This window comes from Colletotrichum truncatum (genome assembly GCF_014235925.2).
Source record: "Colletotrichum truncatum strain CMES1059 chromosome Unknown Contig_0005, whole genome shotgun sequence".
In the NCBI taxonomy this organism is placed as follows: Eukaryota; Fungi; Ascomycota; class Sordariomycetes; order Glomerellales; family Glomerellaceae; genus Colletotrichum; species Colletotrichum truncatum.
The window spans coordinates 4004118-4031445 of record NW_027222402.1 but is presented as its reverse complement, the minus strand read 5'-3'; the positions used below and the strand labels follow the sequence as shown (position 1 = coordinate 4031445).

At 46.3% G+C, this 27328-nt stretch overlaps 9 protein-coding genes across 9 annotated transcripts; 7 read left to right on the top strand and 2 right to left on the bottom strand.

Moving 5' to 3' along the window:
- Positions 1-1025: 1025 nt before the first annotated feature.
- CTRU02_209165 (lysine methyltransferase) lies at positions 1026-2379 on the top strand (the record flags this gene model as incomplete). The annotated part of the gene is made up of 2 exons (XM_036732761.1): positions 1026-1754; positions 1807-2379. The coding sequence occupies 2 exons, from the start codon at positions 1026-1028 to the stop codon at positions 2377-2379; spliced, it is 1302 nt and encodes a 433-aa protein (XP_036575504.1).
- A 3967-nt stretch (positions 2380-6346) lies between these two features.
- On the top strand, positions 6347-6538 carry CTRU02_209164 (uncharacterized protein; the record flags this gene model as incomplete). Its single annotated transcript, XM_036732762.1, has 1 exon — positions 6347-6538. One exon carries the CDS (start codon positions 6347-6349, stop codon positions 6536-6538), a length of 192 nt encoding a protein of 63 aa, XP_036575505.1.
- Positions 6539-7546: 1008 nt separating this feature from the next.
- On the top strand, positions 7547-7705 carry CTRU02_209163 (uncharacterized protein; the record flags this gene model as incomplete). The annotated part of the gene is made up of 1 exon (XM_036732763.1): positions 7547-7705. The coding sequence occupies one exon, from the start codon at positions 7547-7549 to the stop codon at positions 7703-7705; it is 159 nt and encodes a 52-aa protein (XP_036575506.1).
- Positions 7706-11125: 3420 nt separating this feature from the next.
- On the top strand, positions 11126-11660 carry CTRU02_209162 (uncharacterized protein; the record flags this gene model as incomplete). The annotated part of the gene is made up of 2 exons (XM_070205216.1): positions 11126-11183; positions 11233-11660. The coding sequence occupies 2 exons, from the start codon at positions 11126-11128 to the stop codon at positions 11658-11660; spliced, it is 486 nt and encodes a 161-aa protein (XP_070061291.1).
- Positions 11661-11768: 108 nt separating this feature from the next.
- On the bottom strand, positions 11769-14060 carry CTRU02_209161 (DNA repair and recombination protein; the record flags this gene model as incomplete). Its single annotated transcript, XM_036732764.1, has 1 exon — positions 11769-14060. One exon carries the CDS (start codon positions 14058-14060, stop codon positions 11769-11771), a length of 2292 nt encoding a protein of 763 aa, XP_036575507.1.
- Positions 14061-18960: 4900 nt separating this feature from the next.
- On the top strand, positions 18961-20261 carry CTRU02_209160 (uncharacterized protein; the record flags this gene model as incomplete). The annotated part of the gene is made up of 3 exons (XM_036732765.1): positions 18961-19385; positions 19439-20034; positions 20083-20261. The coding sequence occupies 3 exons, from the start codon at positions 18961-18963 to the stop codon at positions 20259-20261; spliced, it is 1200 nt and encodes a 399-aa protein (XP_036575508.1).
- Positions 20262-20369: 108 nt separating this feature from the next.
- On the bottom strand, positions 20370-21686 carry CTRU02_209159 (uncharacterized protein; the record flags this gene model as incomplete). The annotated part of the gene is made up of 1 exon (XM_036732766.1): positions 20370-21686. One exon carries the CDS (start codon positions 21684-21686, stop codon positions 20370-20372), a length of 1317 nt encoding a protein of 438 aa, XP_036575509.1.
- A 2448-nt stretch (positions 21687-24134) lies between these two features.
- On the top strand, positions 24135-25424 carry CTRU02_209158 (dimethylallyl tryptophan synthase; the record flags this gene model as incomplete). Its single annotated transcript, XM_036732767.1, has 1 exon — positions 24135-25424. One exon carries the CDS (start codon positions 24135-24137, stop codon positions 25422-25424), a length of 1290 nt encoding a protein of 429 aa, XP_036575510.1.
- Positions 25425-26274: 850 nt separating this feature from the next.
- Positions 26275-27319, top strand: CTRU02_209157 (Polyketide synthase PksR; the record flags this gene model as incomplete). Its single annotated transcript, XM_036732768.1, has 3 exons — positions 26275-26536; positions 26726-27177; positions 27236-27319. The coding sequence occupies 3 exons, from the start codon at positions 26275-26277 to the stop codon at positions 27317-27319; spliced, it is 798 nt and encodes a 265-aa protein (XP_036575511.1).
- Positions 27320-27328: the final 9 nt, after the last annotated feature.

Here is a 27328-nt window from a genome sequence, read left to right as displayed (position 1 = left end):
CCCTTGTGGCGTGAAGAGGTTGGAAGACCGTCGATTCGGTAGGTCTCTTCTTCTGGTGATTGAAAACGCGTGATGGAACGCTCTTGCCAGCGATAATTGGCTGCGATTAACCTTATCCCGCCTAGGGTGAGCGTAGCAGTCCCTAGGTTACTCGAATAATCGGATTGCTGGTAGATTCGAGGAAAAGAAGCTTTCTTCTGCTGGTTTCCGTAGATCCCAGTTACTCTCGCTTCTTCTCTCGTTAGCACGAAATCCCTACTTTTACCTGGGCTTGGGTATCCAGTTCAAGAAGTCGTCTCTTCTGGTGTTGACCTTGCTGATCTGCGGTTTGTCCGTAGCAGAGTGGTAATTGTGAAGTTAACCAAATTAATGGCAACTGTGAGGTTTACCACTGATCAGTGTAGGTTTCACAGGGGGTGAAACAGGGGGTGAAACGGAATTCCGTTCGTCAATAACAAATAACAGTAAATTGGTTCTAATCGATGGTTCATGATGATAGTTGAAAGTGGTGTTGTTGACTAGAAGGTGGGGATATTCCCCCTTGGCCTGTCACGTGGGTCTGGGAGGCTTGGGCCTCTCAGCCTGGCGGGCGTGTGGCTGGAAGTGCCACACGACTCCGTATTCCAACTATCGCAACATAAAGTTAGGTAGTAAGTTTTTATATAAATTTGCTATTAAAAATAAAGAGTAAAGCTTAACTAGTAGAGACCTGGTAAGAAGCTGCCGATACATAGGGTTATTTTTACCCCTTACTACGGGTAGCTCCTATTAGTTTCGTAAAGCTAAAATAGGAAAGTATATAGATAAAGTTAGGTAGTAAGTTTTCCTATGAATTTGCTATTAAAAACAAAGAGTAAGGTTTGGCTGGCAGTGGGTAGCTCCTATATTTTCCTGATATGAATTCTCCGAGCATAAATGAAGCGCTCTTGCTGAACCAGCAGCTACACATGTGCCCCGCCTTCTCTCCTCTGACAAAATAATTTTATCGGCCAACATTCACCACAGCCGCATCTCAAAACTGCAAAATGTACCCTAGCAGACTTTTTGCTGTCCTGATTTGCGTCGGACAAGTATGCTGCAGTGGTCTGGCCACGCTTCATGCGCCATTGGGTGGAAAAGCCGTAAACGAACTTGCCGTTATTCGGGACGATACAGGAACATGTCCTCTTCCCCATGGGCATCTCAAATTGTATCTTCTTAGCTCGCAGCATAATGCCTCATCTGATCATCAATCAACCTGTATCTGGTCAGACAGCCGTCAACAACAATATTGTGTGATTGCAGATCCGCACTTCAATCATGAAAAGGGCATTTCTGTCATAACAACCCCGGAGCGCGCTCAATACATTTTCAAAACAATGGCGGCCGTATCGACTCATACCAACTTTCCTCCCGAGTCGTTATTCAAAACAAGACCCAGCGGAACAAAAGGTCGAGGCATATTTGCAACAAAATACATACCGGCAGGCAGTCTCATCACTCAAGAGCCACCTATCATCTTTCTAGACCGCAATTACATAGAGGCAGTCTCGTCTGAGCAAGATCGAATAGCAATTCAGACATTGGCTGTGGAGAAGTTGCCAAGAACCACACGTCAAATCTTTCACGAGCTCTACGCAGGACCATGCGGACAGAACTTGACGCAACGAATGTGGACAAATGGCTATGGTGTTTCTGGCGGGCCTGTACCGCAGTGGCCAGGCTTGGACAATGAATCAGATCTTGGCATGATTGCGGTGCATGCAAACATATCTGTAAGTATCGTAAGACATACAAAAAGTCGAACGACAGCTTCATGACTTACAAACACTACTACAGAAGATCAACCATAGCTGTCGACCAAATGCGGCAACCCAGTGGGACTGGGATATACTTGCACATAGGCTGTACGCAGCCCGTGATATTGCTGCCAACGAGGAAATCACCATATCGTACCTTAATCCTATCCAGACTCTTCAGGACCGTCAGGAATATTCGAAGGATAACCTCGGCTTTGAATGTGCTTGCAGTCAATGCAAAGCCTCAAGCAAGTTTACTGACTTGTCCGACGATCGAATTAATGAAATTTTACTGTTGGAAAGCTACTTGGAAAGTCGGCAAATTGCCCCAGCAGAGCCAACAGCAATGGCTGAATTGCTAGTGAGTCTGTACAAACAAGAGGGTCTACACACCTTTATTGGCAAGGCGTATGCAATTGCGGCACGTGAGTGGAACGGCGCAGGATACGAGTACCAAGCACGCCAGTGGGCTTATGAAAGTGTCAAGGCTGGTCTGGTCGCTGGTTCAGAGTCAGGTATGGAAGAATACGTGAACGACATGGAAGCACTACTTGATGGGTCACGAAAACATTGGTCTTGGAGATACCGCGTACACATTTAGGCAAAGCTATGAGTGGTTTGTATCTTCGGCCTCAAACAACCTTGTTTTTGGAACACATATTAATTGCTGGGATTTGTAAAGCCTAACTCAACTTGCTCAACGCCAAGCTACTCGGGTCGCGAAAGCAGTGTAGACTCAGGGGATCCAATACGTCTTCCAATCACCAGCTCGCTCTGAGTAGGCTCAGGTCTTAAAGTACACCATGCATAAAGTTATGCGAACACATATGGGAGAGCGAACGGGATCCCGGGTTTTCTAATGGGTATGGGATAGTTTGCCAACAACAAAGTCATAGTAAACTGATGTTGAGGAACTTGGATGAGTGAATTCCTACGATATGCAAAGTGGAGATGGTTGTGTTTTTGTAGCTACCACATCATTGAAAGAACAGAGTAAGGACAACAATTATACCTTGCTTCCTTATTATTAACTTGAATATTTACCATACACACACAAACCTGCTTACAGTTGCCAACGAGTAGGCGGCACCTATTCATAGCGTAAGTCAATTCTTAATACCTGTTAAGAATTATCTTATTGCGGTCTTCTACCAGTCGATAGGAAAAGCCTACTAAGTACTAGATGATTACTTCATATGTTGGAATAACACTCTGACATGACCGTACGACCACGACGACTAAGCCATGAGGCTGGGTTATTCCCAACTGTTCACGTATGATAGGGACAGCTGCCGTTTCACCCATCAGATAGAACTTCGAAGAATTATCACAGAATTTACAGAAGAATATTTTTGGTCACCCCATACGTTGCAAAGTGTAATCGTAATATGGCTATAGGCCATTCAACGTTGTATAAATAAAATGTTATAAAGTAGCTTTAGAATTAAAACAAATTTTAAGATTATAAAGATATATTTAAAGTCAATTGAAATGAGTTAACTTTTACCACAATCAAAACATAAGTATATAAAGTAACTTAAATATGTTCTTATTTAGTACCCTTCCTCTCATCCTACTTACAGAAACATCGCTCTGCCATTGCTGCTCCCACTATTTCCGCCGCCGCCGTCACCACTGTTCCTTTTGAGGTCGTTTTTCGATCCATGGTTCCGTCAATTAGGGCTGATTAGGTCGCGTTTCGGGTCGTTCACCTCAATGTCTGCCCTAGAGAAACGCAAATCCATACTTAACGCTAACAGTCAACTTCCCAACATCGCATGCGACAATTACGTGGGCCGCTTTCTTATAGCGCTAGGTGATCAGAATGTTGTATTATCTATGAACTTGATTTAATGTAGCTGATTTCTAAAATGAAAACATGTGGGAGAGAAAAACACTACTAGATCTGATCCCTTTACGATGCAAGAGAAAAAAGAGGTCAAGGAGAATGAGGATACCCCTACAGCGGAACTATTTACAGGCAATCTGTGCAGGTTTGCGTAAATGGGATATTCTGCTGAAGCAATACTCTTTAGCTAAATTTCTAAACCCCTTCTTTGCACTACTCTAATACTGAGGCACCATTGTTGCAGACAATCATTTAGTGCAGCATTCAAACTTTGCCTAATTAGCATGCTTAGAAGCTTACAGGTATAATACATACCCTAATAGAGCACTTGCATAGGGCATTTTCACAGTTTCTCGAGGTGCCGAGGGTTTTTCCAACTTTTTGACCGGGCGTGCAACTCTTCTCGGGGACGCCTGGACAGGAAAGCGCCACATTTGCGGAGATAGAGGTTGCATAGCAGCTGCCTTGTCGTGGCAGCACAGAAGCTAATACCGATCCAAACAGAGCAGTGACGCTAAGGACGGAGATGAACTGGGAGGGAATCATGATCCTTGATTGTTTCAAAGTGATGAGAGTAGTTGATAGAAGGCAGCGGCTTTTGCGAAGTGCTATGAAGATGAAGTTTGAGTGGGTGTAGTGCACGACTATCTTATAGTGTAACAATCGCAGGGAGGGCTTGGATGGCAAGTGTGCTTGAAATGCCTCTTTTCACGGGATCCGCAGTTACCCGACATCTTTGAAATTATGTATAGGAATATAGGACAATAGCGATAGCCACGTCTACTTGGAGCAACAGGGGCTTGGGTAGAATGAAACTTAGGGTTACTTACTCATATACAATGACTGTCATCCGTCAATACTGCTCACAATTTTCTTTTCGTAAAAGAATACGCTCGCTTTCGCTCTCGATTCCGGGGGCATGTGGTGCCCGATGTCCCGAAATGATTTCATAATCTCTACAAGATGTTGCCTGATATTTTAAACAGCTGTGCAAGTTTAATACGGATAAATACATATCGCAGTTTACTATTCAAGTCATATGTATACTTGCAAAGCTCGTTCAGAATGAAAACGTTGCTAACATCATCGTGAAGTCTCTCTCGATCCCATCCTTCAGTTGCATTAGCATTAATGAACATCACACAAACGTCGATTGCAGCGTTCACAGTAGGGTTGGCAGATGTCAAATTCTAGTTTATCCAGCTCCCGTTCTTGCCGGCCCCATGCTGAACAAAGCTGAGGGGCTTCGTCTTTGTTTGCTAACGTATGTGAACTTATTTCATTGTGCTTACATCGGGAATATAGGGCGGTGCATTGGCTGCAGCACGCCATCCACCGATAATGGTCTCGCGCTTGGCTGCTTGATCGGGATAGCTCGGGTTAAGGTTCCTTATTAGGGCAACCTCTCCCTCAGGCTCCCTCCAACGGTCCTCCTAGGGCTGCTGCTGTTACGAACTAACCAGTTGAGAACTGGCCAGCGTAGCTATATAATGCAGAACAGGGGATATTGATACCGGAGTCATCATTATCGAAGCTTTTGCTTTGTGTGACAGGTGGTTGCCCTAACCTGCTCGTAACAGCTGCGCAGGGCTTCCGCTGCGTGGGCCTAACCGCCACAGCCATGAGTACAACAGCTTGATTACTGTGGTCTTAGTGATGGCAACCTATTTAGTTCAAAGCTTGATGGACAATCATTCTATATGTGACCGCCTGATTTAAGATTGAACGGATTTGCGAAGGACTTATCGGTTGTCACACTCTAAGAAAAGAAATAAAGCCCCAGAGTCATGTTGCAAAAACCAGTAATAAGATCCGTCTACCGTAGTATGCGCTGGCATTCTTATCCATAATTTGAAAGCCCCAACAATCCATGTGTCAACCCCAAGCTCAATTGCGCCCCGTCGTTGCGTTAAAGACTAAGGGGCCAGTGCGGTATACGACGTATTCCTCACACCTCCCGAACAAATGAACGAAAACCCCCGAAAAGCATCTGAGCGAGTCATGAGCTTTCCACAAGGAGATAATTGCATTAAATCTTCTGTCGTCTGGTTTCATAGCAACTGAAGCAGCCTTAATGATCGTTTGGGAATGCAAGAAGCCGCTTAGGGGAGCCTTAGCTTTCGACCCAAGTTGACGGTAACCAGAGCAGAAAGACAATGAAGACCAGAACCATCACTGCTTTGGATTCCAGCATTATTATGTCCATGTGGTAATTCGGGATTATACTGGGGGCTTAGATGGTGCTAGTCGTACTTATGATATCCAAATCTTGACAACTATAGCAGTAGGTCTTAAATAACGAACTCTTTAATGTCAGCTGGGCCTTACAGCTGATGAAAAGAAAAACTCTTAGTCGGCCGCCTGCATGCATATGAAATTAACTTTTACTGACGTCAAATTCTTTACACCAGAGAGAAGAACCATGTATAAAGTATTATACGCGTAGCATGATAGGAAGAGGCTTTGGGAATAATTGCCGCAAGGATGGGCTGATTACTAGTCTGCTCCACCTTTTAGGCTTTGGTAGATGATGAATTCTGTCGCAGAATTGTCGTGTTCTCTAACGCTGGAAAGGCTTGATTTTGATTATAGATACGATTATGGATGCGCATGGCCGCAAAACATAAATAAGAGCTTCTTCTCCGCAATGGAAGCATTAGATTCATAATATTTTTCACAACTCATCCAGACAGTTCCATTTCACTTTCTAAATAACCCCATGTATTTCTCAGTCAAATTTCTCGCAGTCGCTATTGCGTTGTCATGCATAGTAAATGCTGAATGCCGCAATTCGAGTCCTGGCTCCCCTACATTTGGCGGGGCCAGTTGCCGTCAAGGAATCGGTTTCGACCACACATGCGACGATAAATCAGCCTTCTTCAAGTGTTGTTCTAATTCAAACTGTACCTAAGAAGCGTAAGTTGTAGAATTACTACAAAAGATAATTCGCGGCCTAATTTGATAGACATATCTAATATAAGGCTTTAGGTTCTATCTCGGAAAAGGCTTTATAGTTGAAATCTTTTCATGGAAAAACGAACAAGTCAACTACTCAAAAGCGATATCCTAATAGAACCTGGTCTGTCATGAGGGTACAGTTGAGAAAATCTATGTAGAGATATTTAGCCTTAATATCTTCCTTATATAGGCTAAGCTAGACCTGTTTAGATTTTTCTTTACGACTTTTCAAAAGAATCTAAATAGATTAAATCATAAGGTCTAGTCAGATTCTACAACTTGACTATACATTACTCAGAGACTATTTATTCCACTTATCATTCTAAATGCTCCTATCTTGTGTGATATACTTTTCTAGTCTTCTCACCAAGAGTTCCCCTGCGCGCTAATGCAGTTAAACTTCCTCTCTCTGCCCGCCGGAGTTCAAGCTATTCCTTATCTATCTCATAGTCTTGGGTATATTTATCAACTCGGTTTGCTCTTCGCCTCGCGCGTGATTAAGGCATTTTAACAAATACAGAACTGCTTAAGTCTTGCAACCTAGGGCTGTCGAACACGGAGAATAAAAAAAGAGCGCAATAAAATACGCTTAGAAAATCGATGGTTTGGGACCTTTCTAGACGTCAGAAGTCACCTGGAAAGATCGAGCTTTTATGTTTGTCGGTCGTAAGCATAGGAACCCCAAACTGGCCGCTTTCTAGTGGGGAAACCTGACCGCCATTTGAATAGCGGGGTGGAACTATCCCATAACAACGCCGAGATCACGGCACATGTGATGTCGGCCGTTCAGAAATCAAGGACGTGCCTGTAATATTTGCGACAATACACAAGTTATTTTGAAGCTCCAGAGGCGTAAATTGGTATGGCGGGAAGCGGAGACGGAGCGCCCTGGATAATCGGTTCCGTTTACTTGAAAACGGAGGCCCCATTTCTCTCAGTCGTCAAGACCGACCCAAGTGGGATGCATGCCCTCATTGGCTTCTCTATGGGAGAGCGGAGGAGATTCCGAGTTTTCCAATGGGTATGGTCATATGTGCTAATTTCCTGGCAGATACGTATTATCGTCGGTATAATTTACTCTACACTAGCTACTATTTTCATCTCGTATAGTTTAGCATAGTATATTCGAGTTACTTTATCAACGATATATTCTATTATAAGTGCTCTTAACAAACTACTTATTACGATTAGTGGCTCAGTCTTCCTTTTAGCCCCCGTGACTATGGGTAGTATTTCAGCGATAGCAATTGGTTTCATTAGTGGCCTGGTGTACTCTTGGGTGCGAATTAGATAGCTGACATTTTCCCAAGATCACTATTGAGATGTGTCAACACGAATACGCTCATGTACAGCAAGCAGACGGGGAGCAGTACAAGATGTGACTGAGCTGCACATAGCACATTGTAAATATACATGACAGAACACTCAAGGGGCGACATACAGATCTTCGTGTGTCACAACGCACCTTTTTGAGTGCGTGTATAGCTTTAGAATCAAGGCGTCAATGATTAGAACTACTGTTATAAGATATGCCTCGGAGATGAATTATAATGTCCAAAGGTATTACGTACAGTTTCACGTATAAGTGTGAATATTCCTTATAGCAATATTACGGCAGAGTAGGTAATAACACATAAGGTCACTGCCTCGAAATGAAAGCATCCATACTGTGATTGGGCCACAAAATGCACCTGAGCAGGCACGTCAGTGGCATCCATGGTTGGTTTTGTATATAACTATAACAGAAAGTGGCATTGACACCAGATATCTAAATAAAATCAAATTCCAGTGCAGTTACCCAGTGATCGATTCGAACGAAAGGTGGTAAGATTATTTTGCAAGGCAGACTACGATTCTGCCATTTCACACAGCACACTCTGTTGCAAACAATCATATCACATCGCCCCTGAGGACCAGTCTATACATGTTAGACCGTTAGCCACAGATACAATCGAAGATCTGGATTATACAACACCGTTGAAGGATAGACTTCCTTCATGAACTCTTTATTCTTGATGATTTTGAAGTTGACACCCAGCTTCAACTGATTTTGTGTTAAAGGGTGGTTCAAATATGCATACTTAACAACAGGTAAAATCGTATATCTGTCCACAGCCGTCTCTCATAGTTTGATCCGGTTTTCGGAGTTTCTATGGTACATGGTTCAGTCACTTGTAGATACTCACAGTGTAGTGCAGTGCTCTCGAATTGAAGAATTGTTGACTAAGAAAAGGCTATTTGTACTTACATTGATAGATTGAACGAGACAGCAACAACCTTACGACTACACCTTGAGTCCCTCCTTTTTACTCTCAAGCTTCCACTCTTCTGCCGATGGTATGTTGCCAAGTGTTTTCCTTTTACCGCCAAGATCCTCGAACGACTTAATGCACCGCTCTCTGGGCTCAGGCGCGGGTCTCTTACGCCGTTCTATATCTTCAGGTTTCGATTATAGGGGGCCGGGCGACAACATTTCTCTCGCCCTGTCCGTTGCGCTTATGTACTTAGACCAAGACGCTATTTGCTGTTTTGTATGTTCTTTGAGAAACCCTTCACCCTCGATCTCTTTCTCAAAGCCATACCGTAGTCTCGCGCAGCTATATCACACATTTAGCATAGTTTCCAGCTACGACAGGTATCACAGTAGCGTGATATAATCGTTACAAGGAGCAGCGGGAAATGAACGGCGCGGTTAACGGTGCTTGAATGTCTTGGTTTGAACTTATTGATATGAACGCACTTGGTATTATTAAGTAATTCTTATTTTAAGTATCTGGTGACATATTCTTCTAATTACCTACTGCTGCTCTGGTCTGGTGTGTCAACTTCAGCATACTGGTTCTACGTTTCGATATCCGAAAACATATCTTTAGGTAGTAATCTCGACTATGCCATTGGCGACCACATCAACATCAGAGTTTCCCACGTTCCCACAAGTTGCGGACGGGGGCTTCTGTCTTCCATTTATGTTCATTGCGCTGAGACCCCAGAGTACGCGGACCATGAGCCAATGTTAACCAGTCGCCACGACATAGGATGGGCCGAGTCGTCATTTACAAGGACTCCTTCTGTTGCGATAGTTGGAATACGGAGTCGTGTGGCACTTCCAGCCACACGCTGTTACGGCCCAACCAGTTGGTGCCTGGCCGGCGTAGCTATATAGTGCAGAACAGGGGATAATGATGCCGGAGTCATCATTACCGAAGCTTTTGCTTTGTGCCACAGTTGGTTGCCCTGACCTGCTCGTAACACAATGATGACTCCACCCCGCGTAGAGGGTTGTGGGTTCAAATCCCATACGTCGCCAGTCCTCCCTGGTCCCTGCGACGCCCGACCGTGGGCAGGCAATTATGTAGATTGGTTCCCTACTAGCCTGGAGTTTCCCTGCTTATACCCGCGATATGTCCGATTGGTCCTCGGCATAGGGACATGCCTCTTAGAGGGGAGACATGGTGTTACGGCCCAACCAGTTGGTGCCTGGCCGGCGTAGCTATATAGTGCAGAACAGGGGATAATGGCGGAGTCATCATTACCGAAGCTTTTGCTTTGTGCCACAGTTGGTTGCCCTGACCTGCTCGTAACACACGCCCGCCAGGCTGAAAGGCCCAAGCCTCCCAGACCCACGTGACAGGCCAAGGGGGAATATCCCCACCTTCTAGTCAACAACACTACTTTCAACTATCATGAACTATCGATTAGAACTAATTTACTATTATTTGCCTTCCGTTAGGAAGGTTAACTTCTCCATCCGCGAAGGCGTAAAAAACTATCCTGTGCCTTGATCCCCCCTGGTCTCCTGTTCTGTGATTGGCTAGAGCAAAAATCGATGCTGATTGGTCGTAGCGACCCTGCCACCAATCAGCGCTCGTTATTCTTCGTTCGACCAATCAGCTTCGTTTAACCCCTGTTCCGGCCAATCACCTCTCATGTTCGCCGTCCTCGGGTCTTCCCGTCGTTTACCCAATGTCTTGCCGGTCTTCTTCCATTTATTTCCCGCCAACCACTCTCATTTTCCCGTCTTTTCAACCCCTGGCCTAGCCCGGCCCAACCTCGCCCATCGAACTTTCCATCCTAATACCACCCTATCGTTACCTTCCGTGATTTCCTATCTATCTGATTAATATCTATTGCTTGTCCTTCCTATTGCTGGTTTCATAATATCGTATTTCTCCTCTATGTCTATGCCCCATAACCCCCCTGTGCTTTGTGATAGCAAGTCCCCTCTGGTTGTTCATCTTCATATCTACGTCACTAATGCTTTCTCTAGCTGGCGGTGACCTGCTGGATCGACTTGGTGTGAGCACCTCTATGCGCACCAGCCGAACAATAGAAGTTTTATCTTGCTCTCCAATAGCCCGGGAGCTTGCTCCCCGGAAACAGGGCAAGACGCTGTCGTTCGATCATGGTTATCGCATCATTGCTGCCCTGGTTCAGGCTACCGGCGTTGAGCGCCGACCTCTATGCGACCGATGTGCCCGTTCAAATGGTCCGTGGAAGCAATGTATTGTAATGCAGTCCGCTGAGGGTTTACGGGCTACGAATGGTGGGTGTGCTAACTGTTGGTGGAATAATACTGGTTCCCGTTGTAGTCACCGTATGTAAGGTTTTTTGTCCTCTTTCGTCCTGCTCTTTTATTAACTATTTTAGATGCTTCTTTCGCTAGACGTTCGGGTGTATCCTTGGGCTTGATCGGACAGCCACCAGGTACTCTCTCTGACTCTTTCTCTGCCTTGGATCGATGGGAGATAGAACTAGAGACTCTCGGTAACCCTGGTATTACCTCGCGTGCATCCACACTGGCCAGAATGGATGCTTCTGAGCTGGTTACTCATTACAAAGACCTTACATCCCGGTTAGAAGCAATCCACGCCTCGATAGCTCACTTAACGAACGAGTGCCAGCTATTAGGCCAGCAGGTTTCGGAGGTTTCCTTAGTCTTGTCTTTCCAGCGGACATTCGAGGTACGGAGGATTCCTCCGGGTCTAGCACATATTAACTTTACGCCTATTGTATGCCCTCCTTCTGGTCATAGCAATGAGTCCAACAGCACTATACAAGATAGCAATACGCGATAATAACCTAGTGTTAACCCGATTTATGACATGCCTGAACCGCCAAGGCAAGACTACTAATCTGTCCTTTCATCTTAATGGTTTTACCTCCCTATTTACTATTCCGCCCTCCTATGCTTCATCTCTCTCCCTAGCCTCGAACGCCCGGACTGTTGCTTCCGCGAGGATCCTTAGTCTTTTGGTTCCTTCGACTAGCTCCTCCGGCATGCGCGCCTCTAGGAACTGCTTTACGTTTAACGGCTGTATGAGAGCGATATCTTCAAAGCGCCGCACGCGGGATAGCTGAACATACATGCTTACTGCATCGCATCTTTCAAGCTCCCCCGTATTCTTACCCACTGTTCTCCCATAAAGCCCTAACAGTGTCTTTTCGAGTGTCCGCCCCTGTGCCTTAAAGTCGGTTAATGCGAAGCCTGGTGTGCATGGGAGCCCTGTCCGGACTAGCGCCAGTTTTACATTGGCTTTCTGCAGATCTGGCCGGAGTATTTTGATGTGCTTTTCTGGTACTCGAATATTGGCTGCTGGCAACATTACAGTATTAGGTGGCAGATGGGGGAAAGCTAACCCGTTCGTTTCTTCGGACTGGAGAATAATACCACTAGGCGGTCCGAGAAATATGGACAGCCTGTCGTTTTTGATGATCTCTTCTACTCCGGGCGGATGAAGAATTCCTACGGCTGTAAACTCTGCGCCGTTGACAACCTTGAGACCCATATACTTGTTCTCGTTGATTACCACCGGCATACCCTCGACATAAGGGAACATACCAGCTGCGCTCAGCTTGCCCTCGTCGCCTAATAGCATGGCTGCTTTTCTCTCCTCTGCTGTAGGTATCCGCGATTCCCACTTGTGCTTCGAAAGATATATCGATATCTTACGACCAGTATCGACGCTATATGCTAGGGCTGCATGCAACGTCAGATCCCACCGGTGTCGGTTTAGAGGTATAACAGCTCGCCTGCCGCTGGTGAAATCGAATTTCGATTCGCTATTATATTGCGCTTCGAGCTTCGCGGCGTCCTCTCTTGTCTGCTTGCCCTCTCGCAGGCGTTCAAGAAAACCAAGCAGGTAGGCGTCCCCTTCAGCCCGTTTTTGCTCGTCGAGTACTACAACATTAGTAAACCCCTGCCAGAGTTCTTTAGCTTTAGCCTCTTTCCAGCGTCTCTCTATAGCTTTGCTTCCCGGTCTTATATTTCCTAGCACTATACTAATTCGTTCGGTAGTACTAAGGAGGCTCTTCTGCAAAACTGGCGGGAACTGTAAGAAGTCTCCAGTGAACACGACGACAGAAATGCCACCAAAAGGCTTCTCTGGGAAGCCCCTTAACATTCTGAGCTTTTGATCGATATTATATAATGTTTGGAGTCCGAGCATGCTGGCCTCGTCGATTATCAGAGCATCCCGCCTGCGCCATCGTTCTTTGGCTTTCTCTAGATTGTTCGATAACATTGGTTCTACGGTAGCGCCATCGGCGTCCCGAAATGCCAGCCCTACAGCAGAATGAATTGTATTACCGCCGATACCTGCTGCGGCCGTTCCCGACGTTGCCGTAATAACAAGCCGGCTGGACGCCCCTTTGGCTGCGAAAACCTCTTTTACGGTATCGATAAGCCACGACTTTCCAGTGCCGCCTCCCCCGCCAACGTATTGCAGGTGTTGCCGATCAGCGCCGTTTGTTCGTTCGTCGAGCGCCTCGCAGATGAGACTAAGCGCTATTCCCTGCATGCGATTTAATGTTCTCTCCGCACCGATAATCTTCCCTGCCTGGGTGAACGTATTAGCGGCCGTAATTGCGATCCAGTTTGAAGCAGGTTTCAGTCCAACTATCGCTGGCTGGGCTGGGAAATCTATATTAGCATCGTTGTCGCCAAAGCCTGTTTCGGCACCGGTATGTAGGGGTCTTTCGGCGGATTCATCCCCTTCGATGGCTAGCATTCGCTCTTTATGGAGTCTTTCCTGCGCCGCTTTGGTGATTTTTAAATGTTGCTTTGGTAGTGTTGTTTGCATATGTGGTTGACTGTTGGTGCTTTGTATTCTGGAGTCGTCATCTATGCTAGAAAACCCGGCGTTATCCAGCGTTTGTAGCAACTCTTTTATGCCTGGAGAACCATTCGTAACTCCTGGTCCGTCCTGTAGGCTGAAGACTACATCGTGAAAGGTGTGCCGCAGGTCTATCCTATCTGGGTGCCATTCTTCTGAAAGGTCTAAGCCCTCCTCAGGCACATCAAATTCGTATCCTTCATCGCCCTCGCTCCGGCTAGCCCAAAGCTTAGCGTCTTTCTTTGCGTCTTCTGCGCTCTTGTGAAGAAGTTGGATGTTATTTACCACAGCCTTAACCCGACCTGGCATGTCGGTGTATAATCTCTCCCAGATGTCACCTGGATCGGGACTAGTGGATTGCATAAAGGTTTCCCACGGCACAAATAAGCCGAGTAACAGGACTGCTGACCTATTGTCTGTTAGCGACTGTATAGCCTGAGGTATATATATATATATACCTACCTCTTGTAATACCCTTCTTCTGTGCCTTGTACGTCATGATTTAGATGTCCGGTAACAACTGGAATTGCTTGATGTGTCCTTGGGAGCAATTCTTGTATCCACGATTCCCGGTCTGTCATTAAAGAATCGAACGGTATAAACCGTGACTGGTTTATCCTGGTCCTTCGTCCGACCCTCCGTACGCGAACCATACATAGGTATTCGTAAAAGCAAAGCTGTTCTAACAGGCGACCGCGATGCGCATATGCCTCAAGGTATGGCAAAGTCATGCCACCGGCGCCGAATCCAATCGTTTCAGGGGTTACCCGCTGCTGCACTTCCGGCCCTGCTGCTCTGCGTAGGGCCTCCCAGCGCCGGAAAATAGCCCAGTAAAGCGAACTGAGATAGACGTTAATCCAACTCGCTTCGCTGCAATAGCTATTCTTGTACCCGAGGAGATTACTACAAACCTCTACAGCCGAAAGTTCTCGACTTGTAAAGATCTGATTTGCTGTACGAGCAAGAAACTGCCGTGTCTTATTATTCCGTTGTGCTGTCTTTGCCGCGCTGTCTCCACAATTCGGTCCGTAGTCGTCTCCCTGATCAGCCATCCCATCAAATACAGCCTTGACTAGCGCTGCTCTCTTCCAAAGCGGCGTATCTAATTTTGTTGAGTAATTCGTAGCATAGTATACCATGGAGAGTCCAGCCGAGTTAGTCGGGAGGAATGTAGTATCCGTATTATGACGCATAGCTACTGCTAAACCTGGGCTGTATCTGTTGATTCTTTCGTGATCTCTTCGGATATGCAGAAGGCCATCGGTAGTAAACTCGGTTCGCTGGCGCAGTGTCCATGGTGCTTTAAACCGACAGGGATGCCGAGACCCAGCCTTCCCTTTGTCTTTGAAACTATACTTTGTACATGTCGCACCGCAGCTATGCATTTGGCACCTGTAGGCGACCCAATTCGCTTCGGCATCAAGGGCTTCATCGAGTCTGCTGATATCCTCCGTAAGATGTTTGATATTGGTAAAGACGCTTTCCCACCGGCGGTATCGTCGTGCCTTGCCTTCGTCGCAGCACTATATCATTTACTTAGCACGATAAACTTAGAAAATAGAGAAACATGCTTACCTCACTAAATACTGAATCAATATATTGGCACACTTGTACTGCGTAGTCCGCGTTATCCGGCTTGGCAAGATCATGAAAAAGATCAGGTAGCCCGAGATTGGCGTCTAACCATAAGAGCCCGTGTAAGTGAAGAGCCCCACGCTCGTTTGTCTCGACGCAGCCGAAATAGCAAGAGACTTTGCCAAACATTGATTCCTCGCTAACAGAAACACAATGTTGAAAGAAAAGCTCCAACTCTCGATGAAAAAATTTTGCTGAACTAACTGCGTCTCGGATAACATGCTGTACGCGTCCAACCTGCTTCCGGAACTTTTCCATCAGCTCCTCTGCCGCCTTGCCATGTGCTACCCGAAAGGCGGCTAGTTTCATATTTATCTCGTTTGTTAGATCGTTTGGGTTGATTGTATACCATATACACGGCATTCCATACTTGAGGCATAGTGACTTTATCTTCCTTCGAGAATAGAGACGCTCCTCATTTGACATATGCTGCCTATGTCCAAACGCGCTTAACTCCCGGATTAAGTATGCTATATTGCTGTTAGTAGTCGTCCGGGTCTCGCGGTACTCTTCTTCTGCTCTTTCAATCTCCTCGGGAGTAAGTCTTGTAACGATTTGCTCGACTTTGGCAAATGAAGACCTCTTCATTCGCAAGTAACTAATCCGTCGGTTCTCTGATCGAAGAAGCATATTGAATACTAAAAAAGGGAAGCTTGGGTGTGTAGCAAAGTAAGCACCTATTATACTATTACTTTAGTTACTTATTTCTATTTATAAAGCAGAAGTTTTACTAACCATGCCTCTGTAAGCAGAATCGTGCCCAGGTTCGAAGGTAAAATCCGTTCGGCTTATGACTGCTTTGGATGTCTGGACCTTGCGGTTCATCCTGATCATCTTCGTTTTCTTCTTCACGTAATATCCTAGGGCCGCCTCGACCCCATGGAAATAAACAAGGGAAAGCCTTAGGGAAGAAATCGGGATCGTTCGAATCAGCAAATTCCTCTCCTCTGCGACTGACTAGATAGGGTTCTGTATTCTTATATCGGAGGGTGCTGTCTCCGTTTGCGTCCTTTGGCTTTCGGCCTCTCCCACGCTGGGGCCCTCTCACTGTTGCTTCTCGAAGAATCCTGAGTCGTTCTTGTGGGCTATGCTCTCCAGATACCTCAGTAGCCATTAGTCCAGTTGAGGTTAACTCGGACAGCTCTTCATCTATCCGACGAGGGTCCATATCAAATGGGTCGCAATCACCCGCATGGATTCCCCCTAGCCTAGCGTTGCTTTCAGCTTCGAGGTGCGCAGCATTGGTTTCCCTATCTTCTAGACTTGCAATAACATCGTGAGCATTACGCAAAGGTTCATCAGGGCGACCTCGCTCGGCAGGAGGGACATAGTGTCCTGTACGGATTTCGTCTTCGGCACGCTTCTCATACGCCACCATTCTCTCCACAAGTCCCTGGGGTACCTCAGTTCCGGGAGACCATTCCCCCCAGGTCCTAAGATGATCCTCACTAATACTAATATCCCGGTATAGTGGGTTGTTCGCCCGAAGCCAAACGAGCGCACGCTTGAGCTTCTGGGGGTTCACTGATAACATAAAGCCAAGATCGGATGGTACTGGTGTCCGAGGACCTACAAAGCATACATGCAACCTGTCTCGCTCTTCCACGAGTGGATGAGGTAGAATGTTGGCTGCTACGCCTTGAACGTCGTTAGGGAACACAGTAATATGGCCTCTCTTGTGTTTTCGGTAGCGGCCACTTGTTGACTTCTCGACGTCGATAGTAAGCTTCGTAATCCAACCACAGGGTGTATAAATTCCAATAAGGCGCTCCTCAAGTGGTGAAAGATCTTTCAAAACATGAGGATACCGATGGATGCAGCCTAAAGACAGATTATTCACCTGGCAGGCGTATGGCAGTTTTTGATGCTGTAAGGAGGTCTTGCACTGGGTGCAAATAGCGAAGTTTGCCTCTGGCTCCTTAGGAAAGCATTCCATACAAAGGAAATGTTCTCTGTCTAACACAGGGATTTGGTCCTCCACCCTTAGGTATAATGGCTCAAGTTCGGCCCATGTATAATTGACTAGTGAGTTGGGAGGCTTTTGCTGGTAACATACTCTACAATATTCGATTTCGAGTGTAAAGTCATCATGCATGCTTTCGTGGAACGTCTTGGTCTTTTCCAGAATCGTTTTTCGGGAAACTGGTCGGCACCACGTGCGATCCATAGAGTCTAGCTTCTTCTGGATATAGCGGCGATCTGCTTCTTGTACTGTCTGTTCGATCTCCTTCTTCCTTGCTTGGTATGCTTCGGGTGTGTCTAGTAGCTTAATATAGCTAGCTTTTTGGCTTAGCTTGGGTAGTGATGGACGAATTGGTAAATGCCTTTGCTGGATAGGATTAGACTGGCGAATAGCAACTGACGGTATTTGAGTTCTTGGCGCTTCAGAAAGAATATGCTGGCTATCTTGAGCTCTCTTATGCTGTGATATGTCTAGGGTAGTGGGCGTGTTTAGACTTGATATAGGCTTAGGGTTCCACGGAAGTAGGGTTGGTCGATTACTTTGCTCCCAAAGGTTGCTACTAGCATGGGCTTGCCTATTTCCTCCACGGCTTTTCCTAGGCGTAAGGGAAATTTTACTAGGCGATGTATTTAACCCCTCGCTATAGGGTGTCTGTACTAACACTGATCTAGGTGATAATGGAGATTCGATTCTATTCGGGCTTCGGATATTGTCGAACGAGGATGGTGGTGTCGGCAGCAGATTTCGGTTCCGATTCGAAGGAACCTTTAATCCTTCGTCGAGGGATCTCTAGTAACTCTGTGTCAAAAGGGGCCCTGATAGTGATTTTATTGAGTTTGAAGGGACCTTACCATAATATTGACTGAAGGCGGTGGTCCCGGTGCTAGCATGCGACTGTGGTTTGAAGGAGAAGTCTGCTCTTCCCTGCCGGCTATTTGTCTCGGCCTCAATTCAGGCTGAATTGAAATAGGAGTGTCATTGAATGAGGAAACTGGTGTTGTAAGATGCGGCATGATAAAACTTAGAGTCGATTCAAGGATTTCTAAGGTCTTTGGAGATCAAAAAAGCTATTATATTCCTTTGACTATGGGAATATTAAAGCTTAGCAATAGTAATGCGTGTTCGCTCCATCCGCTGAAATCACCTTCTGCCCTAGCTGCAAATGTTATTACTGCCTCAATAAGAACATCTTTTCTCATATAGTATTAGCCCAAGGCGAGATGCAAGTAACTTCGTATTGCAAAGACGGATGTCTTGCTGCTGCATTACTATAATAAAGCTGGAATCATTCCTGTTCCATCCGAATAAGAAACAATACTTTGTGATCTACCAATAGAAGGGTAATAAGCCCCCTGTTGTTCCCACTTTGTAGAAAAAAGACGCAGTCTACGTCTTGCCAGCATAAACTAGACAACTTCAGGCGACCACGAGACCTGGTTCTCCTGTATTAATAACTTGATAAGGGAGCAAAGCTGAAAAATCTCCCTTCCGATGGATTCTTCCTCCGCCCCCTCATGTACAAGGTTTATTCCTTTATAAGAGTATAACCCGAATGTTTGGATTCGCCTTTCTCTTGCTCTTCCTTACGTCTCGAAAGCTCCTTCTACGTTTTATACTGGTTCCTTGCAGATTGTTTACCATTTCGCCTTGCCTCCTCCTGCCGCTATGGGTACTGGAAAGCCAGACTTGGCTGCCTATTGGCCGAAGCCCGAGCTGAACCTGCCTTCGCCATGGAGCCTCCCCCTCACGATGCTTGCTACAGGTAAAATGGTTGCCGTTGAATCTCTAAGCAGGGACTCCCAGATATTTCGGTACCAGAACTGGTCTGGTCAAATCCAGATACCGATTCATACGCCAGAGTGGTTGACTAATGTCTTCCCTAATATACTTGACAACTTACACGCCGGGGCCTTATCGCTAGATCTCTCTCGCTTCCACTTGGGAGGTTCGTTAACTACCGAGGATTGGGAAGACCAATGGTTTACTATTATCTGCGATCCCCACTTCAGTTACGTCCCCTGTGGTCTATCTGGCGAAGACGAGGTGGAATATAAACGTCTGGCATGGATCCAGGACGATGCCCTCACGCCGTAAGTTTCTTCATCCGTGGCATTAGAATACTTATCCTAAAGCTCCCTCTTAGTATTTCTGACCGTACCTGCGCCGACTTATCTCCTCGTTTCCCGATAACTCCTCCGTTCGTAACTTTCAACGGGTTTGTCGATACCCAAAAGTTCCCCCTTGCCGATGATCCCTCCGTTGGTCTCGATGAAATAACCAGGAACTCGTCAGCCGTCTTCAGGGTGTGGTCTAGATTTACTTCTACAGAGGCTGCTTATACCCCCAAAACTGGATGGTATGCTAACTACGTTTACGCGATGCTTCCCAAATGCAAAGCACATATGAAGAAGAAGTGCGAGGATTACCGCGTCGAGACAACACCATTTCGCAAGCATGGAAAAAAAGCCTATATTACTGGCTATTTCCATGGTTTCTGCAACAAGAATACCGTCTTTACCTCTGATTATCCTTATAACCCCCTTGAGTTTGTCCCACTCATCGAGATTATCAAAGTTGACTGGGCTGCTGGGGAGCCTAGGCAGACCGCAGCCTCGCGCGATCCGTTTTCTACGCCGTCAAAAGGAGATATGACTGAACGTACGAAGGGAAAATTCAAGTTCGATCCTCTCGCACAGATGTCTGCCGACGCGAAAGTGCCTGGGCCTCTGTTTAATAATGGTAAGCTTGACGATTCTACTTTATTATTCTGAAAGCTAATATGCTTAGGTTCACAAGCCTCGGACGCCATTGTCGATAATGATGATCCGTTTTCTGTTAACGGCCTCCGCGACGTCGCGCCTATTAATATAAAGCGATCCGGAGAGGTAGAGACTATTGAAGACAGCAGTGATGGGGCGAGTCCAACGAAGCGGCCTAAACGGGGCAGTTTGCGTGGGAGGAAATAGTCTGCGTTGGAAAACATGAGGCATATCAAAATTCAATACTAAGAAGATCGCTATCTATGCTTGGATCCCTTTAAGTCTTTCTTCTTCTTCAACCTGAAGTATTTCCTTTTATAGTAAATTCATTTCCTCGCTGGTATGTGCAGAAAGTCGATCAGGGAGATCAAAATCTATATTAAAATCGCAATCGTCAATACCACACCCTCTTATTTCCAACTCATCTAATCTAAATTCGTTCTGAAGAGTTTGTATGAGAAAAGACCAAGCGTCTAGACCTTGGGTAGTAATTTTAACATTTTCGAGAGTAAGTCTTCGAAGTGTATTTTGATGTCGCCGTAAGAGCGTCAGGAGTTCGTCTCTCGTGCAGTCTAGATACTCAAGGCATAACCTTTGAAGAAGAGGAATATAGAGGCTTTCTGAAAGTCCTGGAAATTGTTGCTTCTCTTCGCAATAGTTGAAGAATAAAGTAATATCGGTGAGCGCTGGAAAAAGGCTAGAGAAGCTGTGAAAGTCTGATTGCCAATCATATTTTTCTTCCTGTACTGGGTCATTCTCTGCAAAGAATTTTCTAATTTCTTGGCTGAAATGATTATCGCTATCCTTAGGATTGATAACAAGACTGAGCTTTGTGATGGTCGTGATTTCGGATTTTACGGCTTTTGCGAGACTGCTTGGGAGCGATAGCATCCGTGGAATAACAGACGTACAACCTTCCATCATATCTCCAAACTCGATATATATCTCCTCTATGGGAAGGCGGCTCTTAATAAGTGCGAAAAACAGTGTTCTGATTACTACTAAGGCATGAACCATGCTATTAGGTAAGAAATCAGAAATAAACCTATTTGGAAGTACGCCAATACGTCGCCCAAGCTTAAAGGCGCCCCATGGTCGGGTATGATCCGATATCCCAATAGCTTTGCAGTTTTTGAGGTTAGTGAGAGCTATCGCTAAATAACTCATATGTTGCCTTTGGGAGAAGAATTCCGTTTGCTCCTGCCATCCATCCTTATAGGTTTGGATTATTTGCTCCCAACTATCGTCGCCCAGTAAGACAACTTCGCCATTCCGAACTCGGAAGAAATCATACTCGTCTTTGAGTCCACAAATCTCTAGTTCTTCGTGGCTCATGTAGTCTTTGGGTTGGATGAGATGATCAACGCAGAGCTCGACAACTTCAACCGCTTGACTCAGAATATGGTGGCGTGAAATGTTCACAAGATTCAATAGGCTTTCCTTCTCTAGCATTACGTAGCGAATGCGGAAGAAGCGTGCTTTGAAAGCTGAAGACGTTGCCTCAGCTATAGTTTTGCATGTTTCCCGGAAGTTCTGATAGTCCCGCAAGTGCTTAGGGTCTGGTGATAATAGATGATAAAAGATTTCGGTTATCAGTTCAGCTGGCAAGTTGATAAGAGCTTGTTGAGCCATAACTTGAAGCGCAATATCAAGAAAACCCAGAATTGTCTAAGGTGAGGGGAAAGGATCTGATAGTTAAGCGCCGTGATCACCCGTAATTATGCATGAACATGGAGTCGTCTTGGTAGGATTACTAATCCTGGACCGGTGAAACATTAACCCGATTACTAGCTCGTCTTCCTAACGGGAGGCTTACTTCAACAGGCGGCTTGCCCGCCGTTCCCCAGTGTTATTAACGAACGGAATTCCGTTTTACCCCCTGTAAAACCTATACTAATTAGTAGTAAACCTTATAGTTGCTATTAATTTAGTTAACTTTATAATTACTACTTTGCTATGGATAAACCGTAGATTAGCAAGGTTAATACTAGAAGAGACGACTTCTTGAACTAGATACCTAAGCCTAGGTAAAAGTAGGGATTTCGTGCTAACGAGAGAAGAAGCGAGAGTAACTAGGATCTATGGAAACTAGTAGAAGAAAGCTTTTTTTCCTCGAATCTACTAGTAATCCGATTATTCGAGTAACCTAGGGACTGCTATGCTTACCTTAGGCGGGATAAGGTTAATCGTAGCTAATTATCGCTAGTAAGAGCGTTCTATTACGCGTTTTTAATTACTAGAAGAAGAGACCTACCGAATCGACGGTCTTCTAACCTCTTTACGCTATAAGGGCGAAGATTTACGAATCTTATAAGGGATAATAACTTCCCTAACTATAACTATCCCCTACGCGCGGTGCTAATTACGAAGCGCCTGCTAGTTTCTTAATAAATCCCTAGACGAGTGTTACGGCCAGCTAACTGACAGTGGGTTTGTGTTAGCAGTAAGTCAGGGATTGAGAGTAGTAACAGTCGTTCCGTGGTCCTGGTCGAATAGATCGTAGATCTTCAAAGGGCTTGGTGATCAGTCAAGGCCTCAACAAGAGTCGTAGAGTAGTTCGTCACTTAGGATAGCTGAAAGTACCGGTGAGGGTAGTCACGAAGTTGATTGCTGAAGAACTAGGAAAGGTAGGACTCGAGAGGACTCGAGTCCCAACTATATACAAGTCTGGTTCCATGCTGAACACTTCCTGATCCTGGGGGACCGACACCCAGGACGTCGGTCCATCGCCATGGACCGCCCTTGGCACCGTCGGTCCTGTCCCAGGACCGCTTATCGTCCGTCGGTCCTGCTTATCGTCACGTGACCTGTATCCTAGTTCTTCCGTTCCGTGGGGGTTGTTACGACGTAACGGCTGACGGCCGTCCCTATAACCGCTGAGCCCCTGCGGGGTCGTCGTCAGTGGTCTGTTAACTGTCGGGTCGTAACACCAGAGCGCATGCCGCTTATGAAACTTAAAGAGAAGATACATTGGTAATTATTTTGTTTTTATTTATTCATATATATATATATGAATTACTTCTTCTTTGCCTTTCCTGATTCACTGAGTCATAGCCCCGGGCCATCGGTGCAAGCGATGTGAGCTAATTTCTCACATCAGTGCCTCAGATTCATGCCGCCAAATCCGTAAACTCTGTTCAAGCTTTCGCCGGGCATAACTTATGAAATAGGCCACTCGATCTCTTCCCTTCTGCTTGACGTCTAAACCCCTCTTCGCTTTGAGATCCTAGACTATAATGAACCACCTTAACGTACAGTTCAAAATTATTTGTAAACATCATACGAGAAACACGGTTCGCATTAGCAACAGGTCGCCTTGACACTCAGCGGTACAATTGAGTGGACAATTCTATGAATAGAAGTGTAGACTACGGCGTCGCCTCTCTCAGTCCACGCGATGTAGCTAATCTTCGGTTATATATTCGCTATTAAATGATATTGGATATGCTAATCACCGTTTGTTATGGCACATAAGCAAGTCTCCCTGCTGGCAACCCAGGTTGTGAGTCCCCGCAGCGCGTTAATTTCGTCCTCTCAAAATAGGTTCCTGATGTTGGTTTCACACCACTAGGATGATATTTGGACAGTCAGGCTGCATTCTCATATCACTCACACTAAATTCACCCATGCTGGATGATAAAGTGATACAATTCACTTCAGGCTACATCTTAATAATATTGCCCTCTTTTAGAAAAAGTTTTTTGACTGTCAGCACTATTACTGTCTACGGGATTATGTTCATAGAATCATAGTCAGAAGCCGATTAGACCGTTTTCTAATACGGAAGGTTATCTCGAAGCTAATGCAAAGTACGGAGTGAGAAGTGATTTCGGGCAGCAAATGAGTAACGGATGTTTGTATCCATGCTACTAATGAGACCAGAATTCTCACGCATGCGGCCTCGTTGCTTATGGGGATTGCTAGATTGCCCGACTAGATCAGTCCAAGGTCAATTGATATGGTTGGTCACACACCAGGAAGAGATTCCGTAAATCCCCTTGATTCTCCCCTTCGACATCTGCCATCAACCGGAATTACTGCCATTTTACACATTCGTGACAATTTCATCCCTTCTCAACAATGGCTTTGATTGCAAACCCAAACAACAAGCACATTGTGCCTTCGCCCCAGATCCCGTTGGAGCTCTCCTTCAACTCAGCCCTGGCTTCTCTGGCCAAATGGTATCCTCCACGATCCCCAGACCGCGACTGGTGGTGGCAGACCATGGGAAGCCACCTCGAGACCATGCTCTCTGCTGCTGGTTATTCTATCACTGACCAGTTCGAAGCCCTTCACTTCTTCTATCATTTGGTGACGCCCCGTCTTGGTTCCAAACCAAGCAGCCCTAGGGCCAAATGGAAGAGCTTCATGACAGACGACTACACTCCTGTTGAGTACTCTTGGAAATGGGGCTTTGGCAACGACGCTCCTGAGGTGCGTTACAGCATTGAACCCATTGGGCACTATGCTGGCGCATCTCCAGATCCTCTTAACCAAACCGCTACCTGTGACTTCCTCACCCAGCTATACAGTAGCGGCCTTCAAGGTCTCGATCTAGAATGGTTCAACCACTTCAAACATGCCCTCCTGGGTCCCGGAACCCCGGCGTCTAAGACTGATGTCGTTAGCCAGTCCACCCTCTTCATGGCCTTCGAAATCGCCAATGGCCCCGTGGGCGTCAAAGCTTATTTCATTCCTGTGGATGCACCCGGAAACAAAGTCAGTGATCAGATTTCGAGAGCCATCGCCTCTGCCGGCTCTCCCGATCTCCCCGCCATCAACGTATTGTATAGCTTCCTCCGCAATGATACGCACGGTCGAACCATCAGCCCCTTCATGTTGGGCATAGACTGCATCAGTCCCGCCGAGTCACGCTTAAAGATATACTCTCGTTCTCGTGTTACCACTTTTGACCTTGTTCGCCGCGTCATGTCCGTTGGCGGTCAGCTCAAGGGCCTCAATGAGGTTGAGAAAGAGCTACACCAGCTTTGGAATCTGACTCTCGGGCTGCCTGACGACTACCCCACGGACAAGGAGCTCCCCTCCAATTCTCACGAGACGGCAGGTGTGCTCTTCTATTTCGACGTAGGATTCAAGGCCACACTCCCTGATGTCAAGGTCTACATCCCCGTAAGACACTACGCTCCTACTGACGAGGTTGCTGCGAACGGATTAGCCCAGTACCTCGAAAGCCAGGGTCGGGGTGCCTATGTGCAACAGTATCTTGAGATTCTCGATACCATAGCGACGAAAGATGGCACGAGTAACTCAAGCGGGGTACAGACTTACATCTCATGCGCTTACAAGAAGGGGAAGCTCGTCATTACGTCGTATCTTAGCCCCCAGTGCTACCACCCGTCATGGTTCTAAGCTGGATGTCAAGACACACACATGTAGTTTATCTGGCTTTCAATATCTCCTTTCATCAGTGTTCTTAGGTTCAACTTTATACAAAAATTAACAACTAAATGTTCTTGCAGCTGCTTGAAATGGGGAAGAAAACTTTGTGAAGAAGAGCATTTCGTGAGTTACTGGAGTTGACTATACTTTGTGTGTTCTCTCTAGACGAATAATTTGAGATCACTGTGCGTATTGTTTTGCAAGTGCCACAGCCTGGAGATAGAAGGAGGTCTACGCGCACAAAGGAGAAGCTCAAGGGTAGCAATAACGGTACCTTGGATGTAATCGGTCTCTCAATACGGAGTTCCAACCCAAAATTTAGCTTTGCCGCTTTAGAGTATTCATGCCAGTGGGCGTCCGGGAAACTGGCAACCGATATATTGAAGCCTAAATTCTCTGTAACCACGAACCGCAAAACGCCCTCTACCTAATCCACAAAATAAGCTATGTTCAATCTTACTCATTAGCATCCTGCATTCTTTCAAGCTAAGCCTTGATCATCTCCGCATGTGTGTTGCACCCCAAAGAAAAACCTTGTGTCGATCGCATGAACACATCCTTGCTTGGTATGTCAGCTCTATCTAACAACCTGCTTATTTTATAGTTGTACAAATGACACACGGTGCCAGAGGTGGGGATTAGTGTCACGAAGCCAAGACATGCAACACTCGATGCATCGAGATGAGGTGATACAGACAGTAAGCTGGTCCCAAGCCCCTGGCCAGTGCCGCATCCGCTCCCATGGATACCTATGAATGATTAACGTTGTGTTCTCCAACAGCTCCTCGCATATTCCCATCAACCCGAATACTGTTGCAAAATGCATGAAAGAAACCCTCTCCAAGTGCAATTTGCGCCAGTGAACCAGCGACAGCGCCGGCTACCGCTGGTTCTCATCCACGACGGAGGCGGCACCACCTTCACATACTTTCTCCTCGAAAGCTTGCATCGTGATGTTTGGGCTATTCATAACCCTCATTACCATACAGGAGACACTTGGCCGGGGGGCATGGAGCAAATGGCACGCCATTACATCGGCCTGATGCTTATGGCTGGCCTTAGCGGTCCCATAATGTTGGGAGGTGAGTGAACCTACAGGCAAGAGATTTAGTTAAGCATCCACTTACCTTGCATCGCAGGCTGGTCTCTCGGGGGCCTTCTCTCACTCACTATCGCTCAAATACTCGCCAGGCGTCCTCGATCGAAACTCTCCATCGCGGGTCTCTTACTGGTGGACTCTCCGCATCACACCCCTTGGTCGGAGTTGGCAGTGGAGACATCGAATCCTGACCTTGGCGACATTCCGGAGCTCGTGCAAAAGTGCTTTGACAACTGCAACGGTCTGCTTGACACATGGAAGTTGCTGCCCTGGGACAAGCCCGTATGCGACGGCAGGGATGTGTGCGTGTCCGTAGACGGCGAAAAATTTCGTCTGCAAAATGACGAGGTCCTCTACAAGCCCATTAACGACCGGTGGCAGACCTTGGAGACGCGGACATTCGACGGAGTCCAGATGCCGTTGCGCCAGCCCATATCTCCGCCGCCAGGTGTCCTCATAAAGTGCGTGCAACGCGTACCGGTGAAGGGCAGCACGACTGATCCAGTGCAAGTTGACCTGGACCGTGATGAGCCTCTTCTGGGCTGGGAGGGTAACCACCCCGAGTTTCTCAAGGCCGTAATTGAAGCGGATGCGCATCATTTCAACGTATTCCAATTTTCAAATGTAAGCAAAGTCCCTTTTTATTTCGTTTTGCCCTTGTAATGACCTTTTTTTTTTTTAGATCACACAAGTCACAAAGCAGATCAATGAAGGGTTGGAGGTTTTGGATAGCCTTAACGTTTCCGAGCCTGTGATCTATGTTTGAGATACAAAG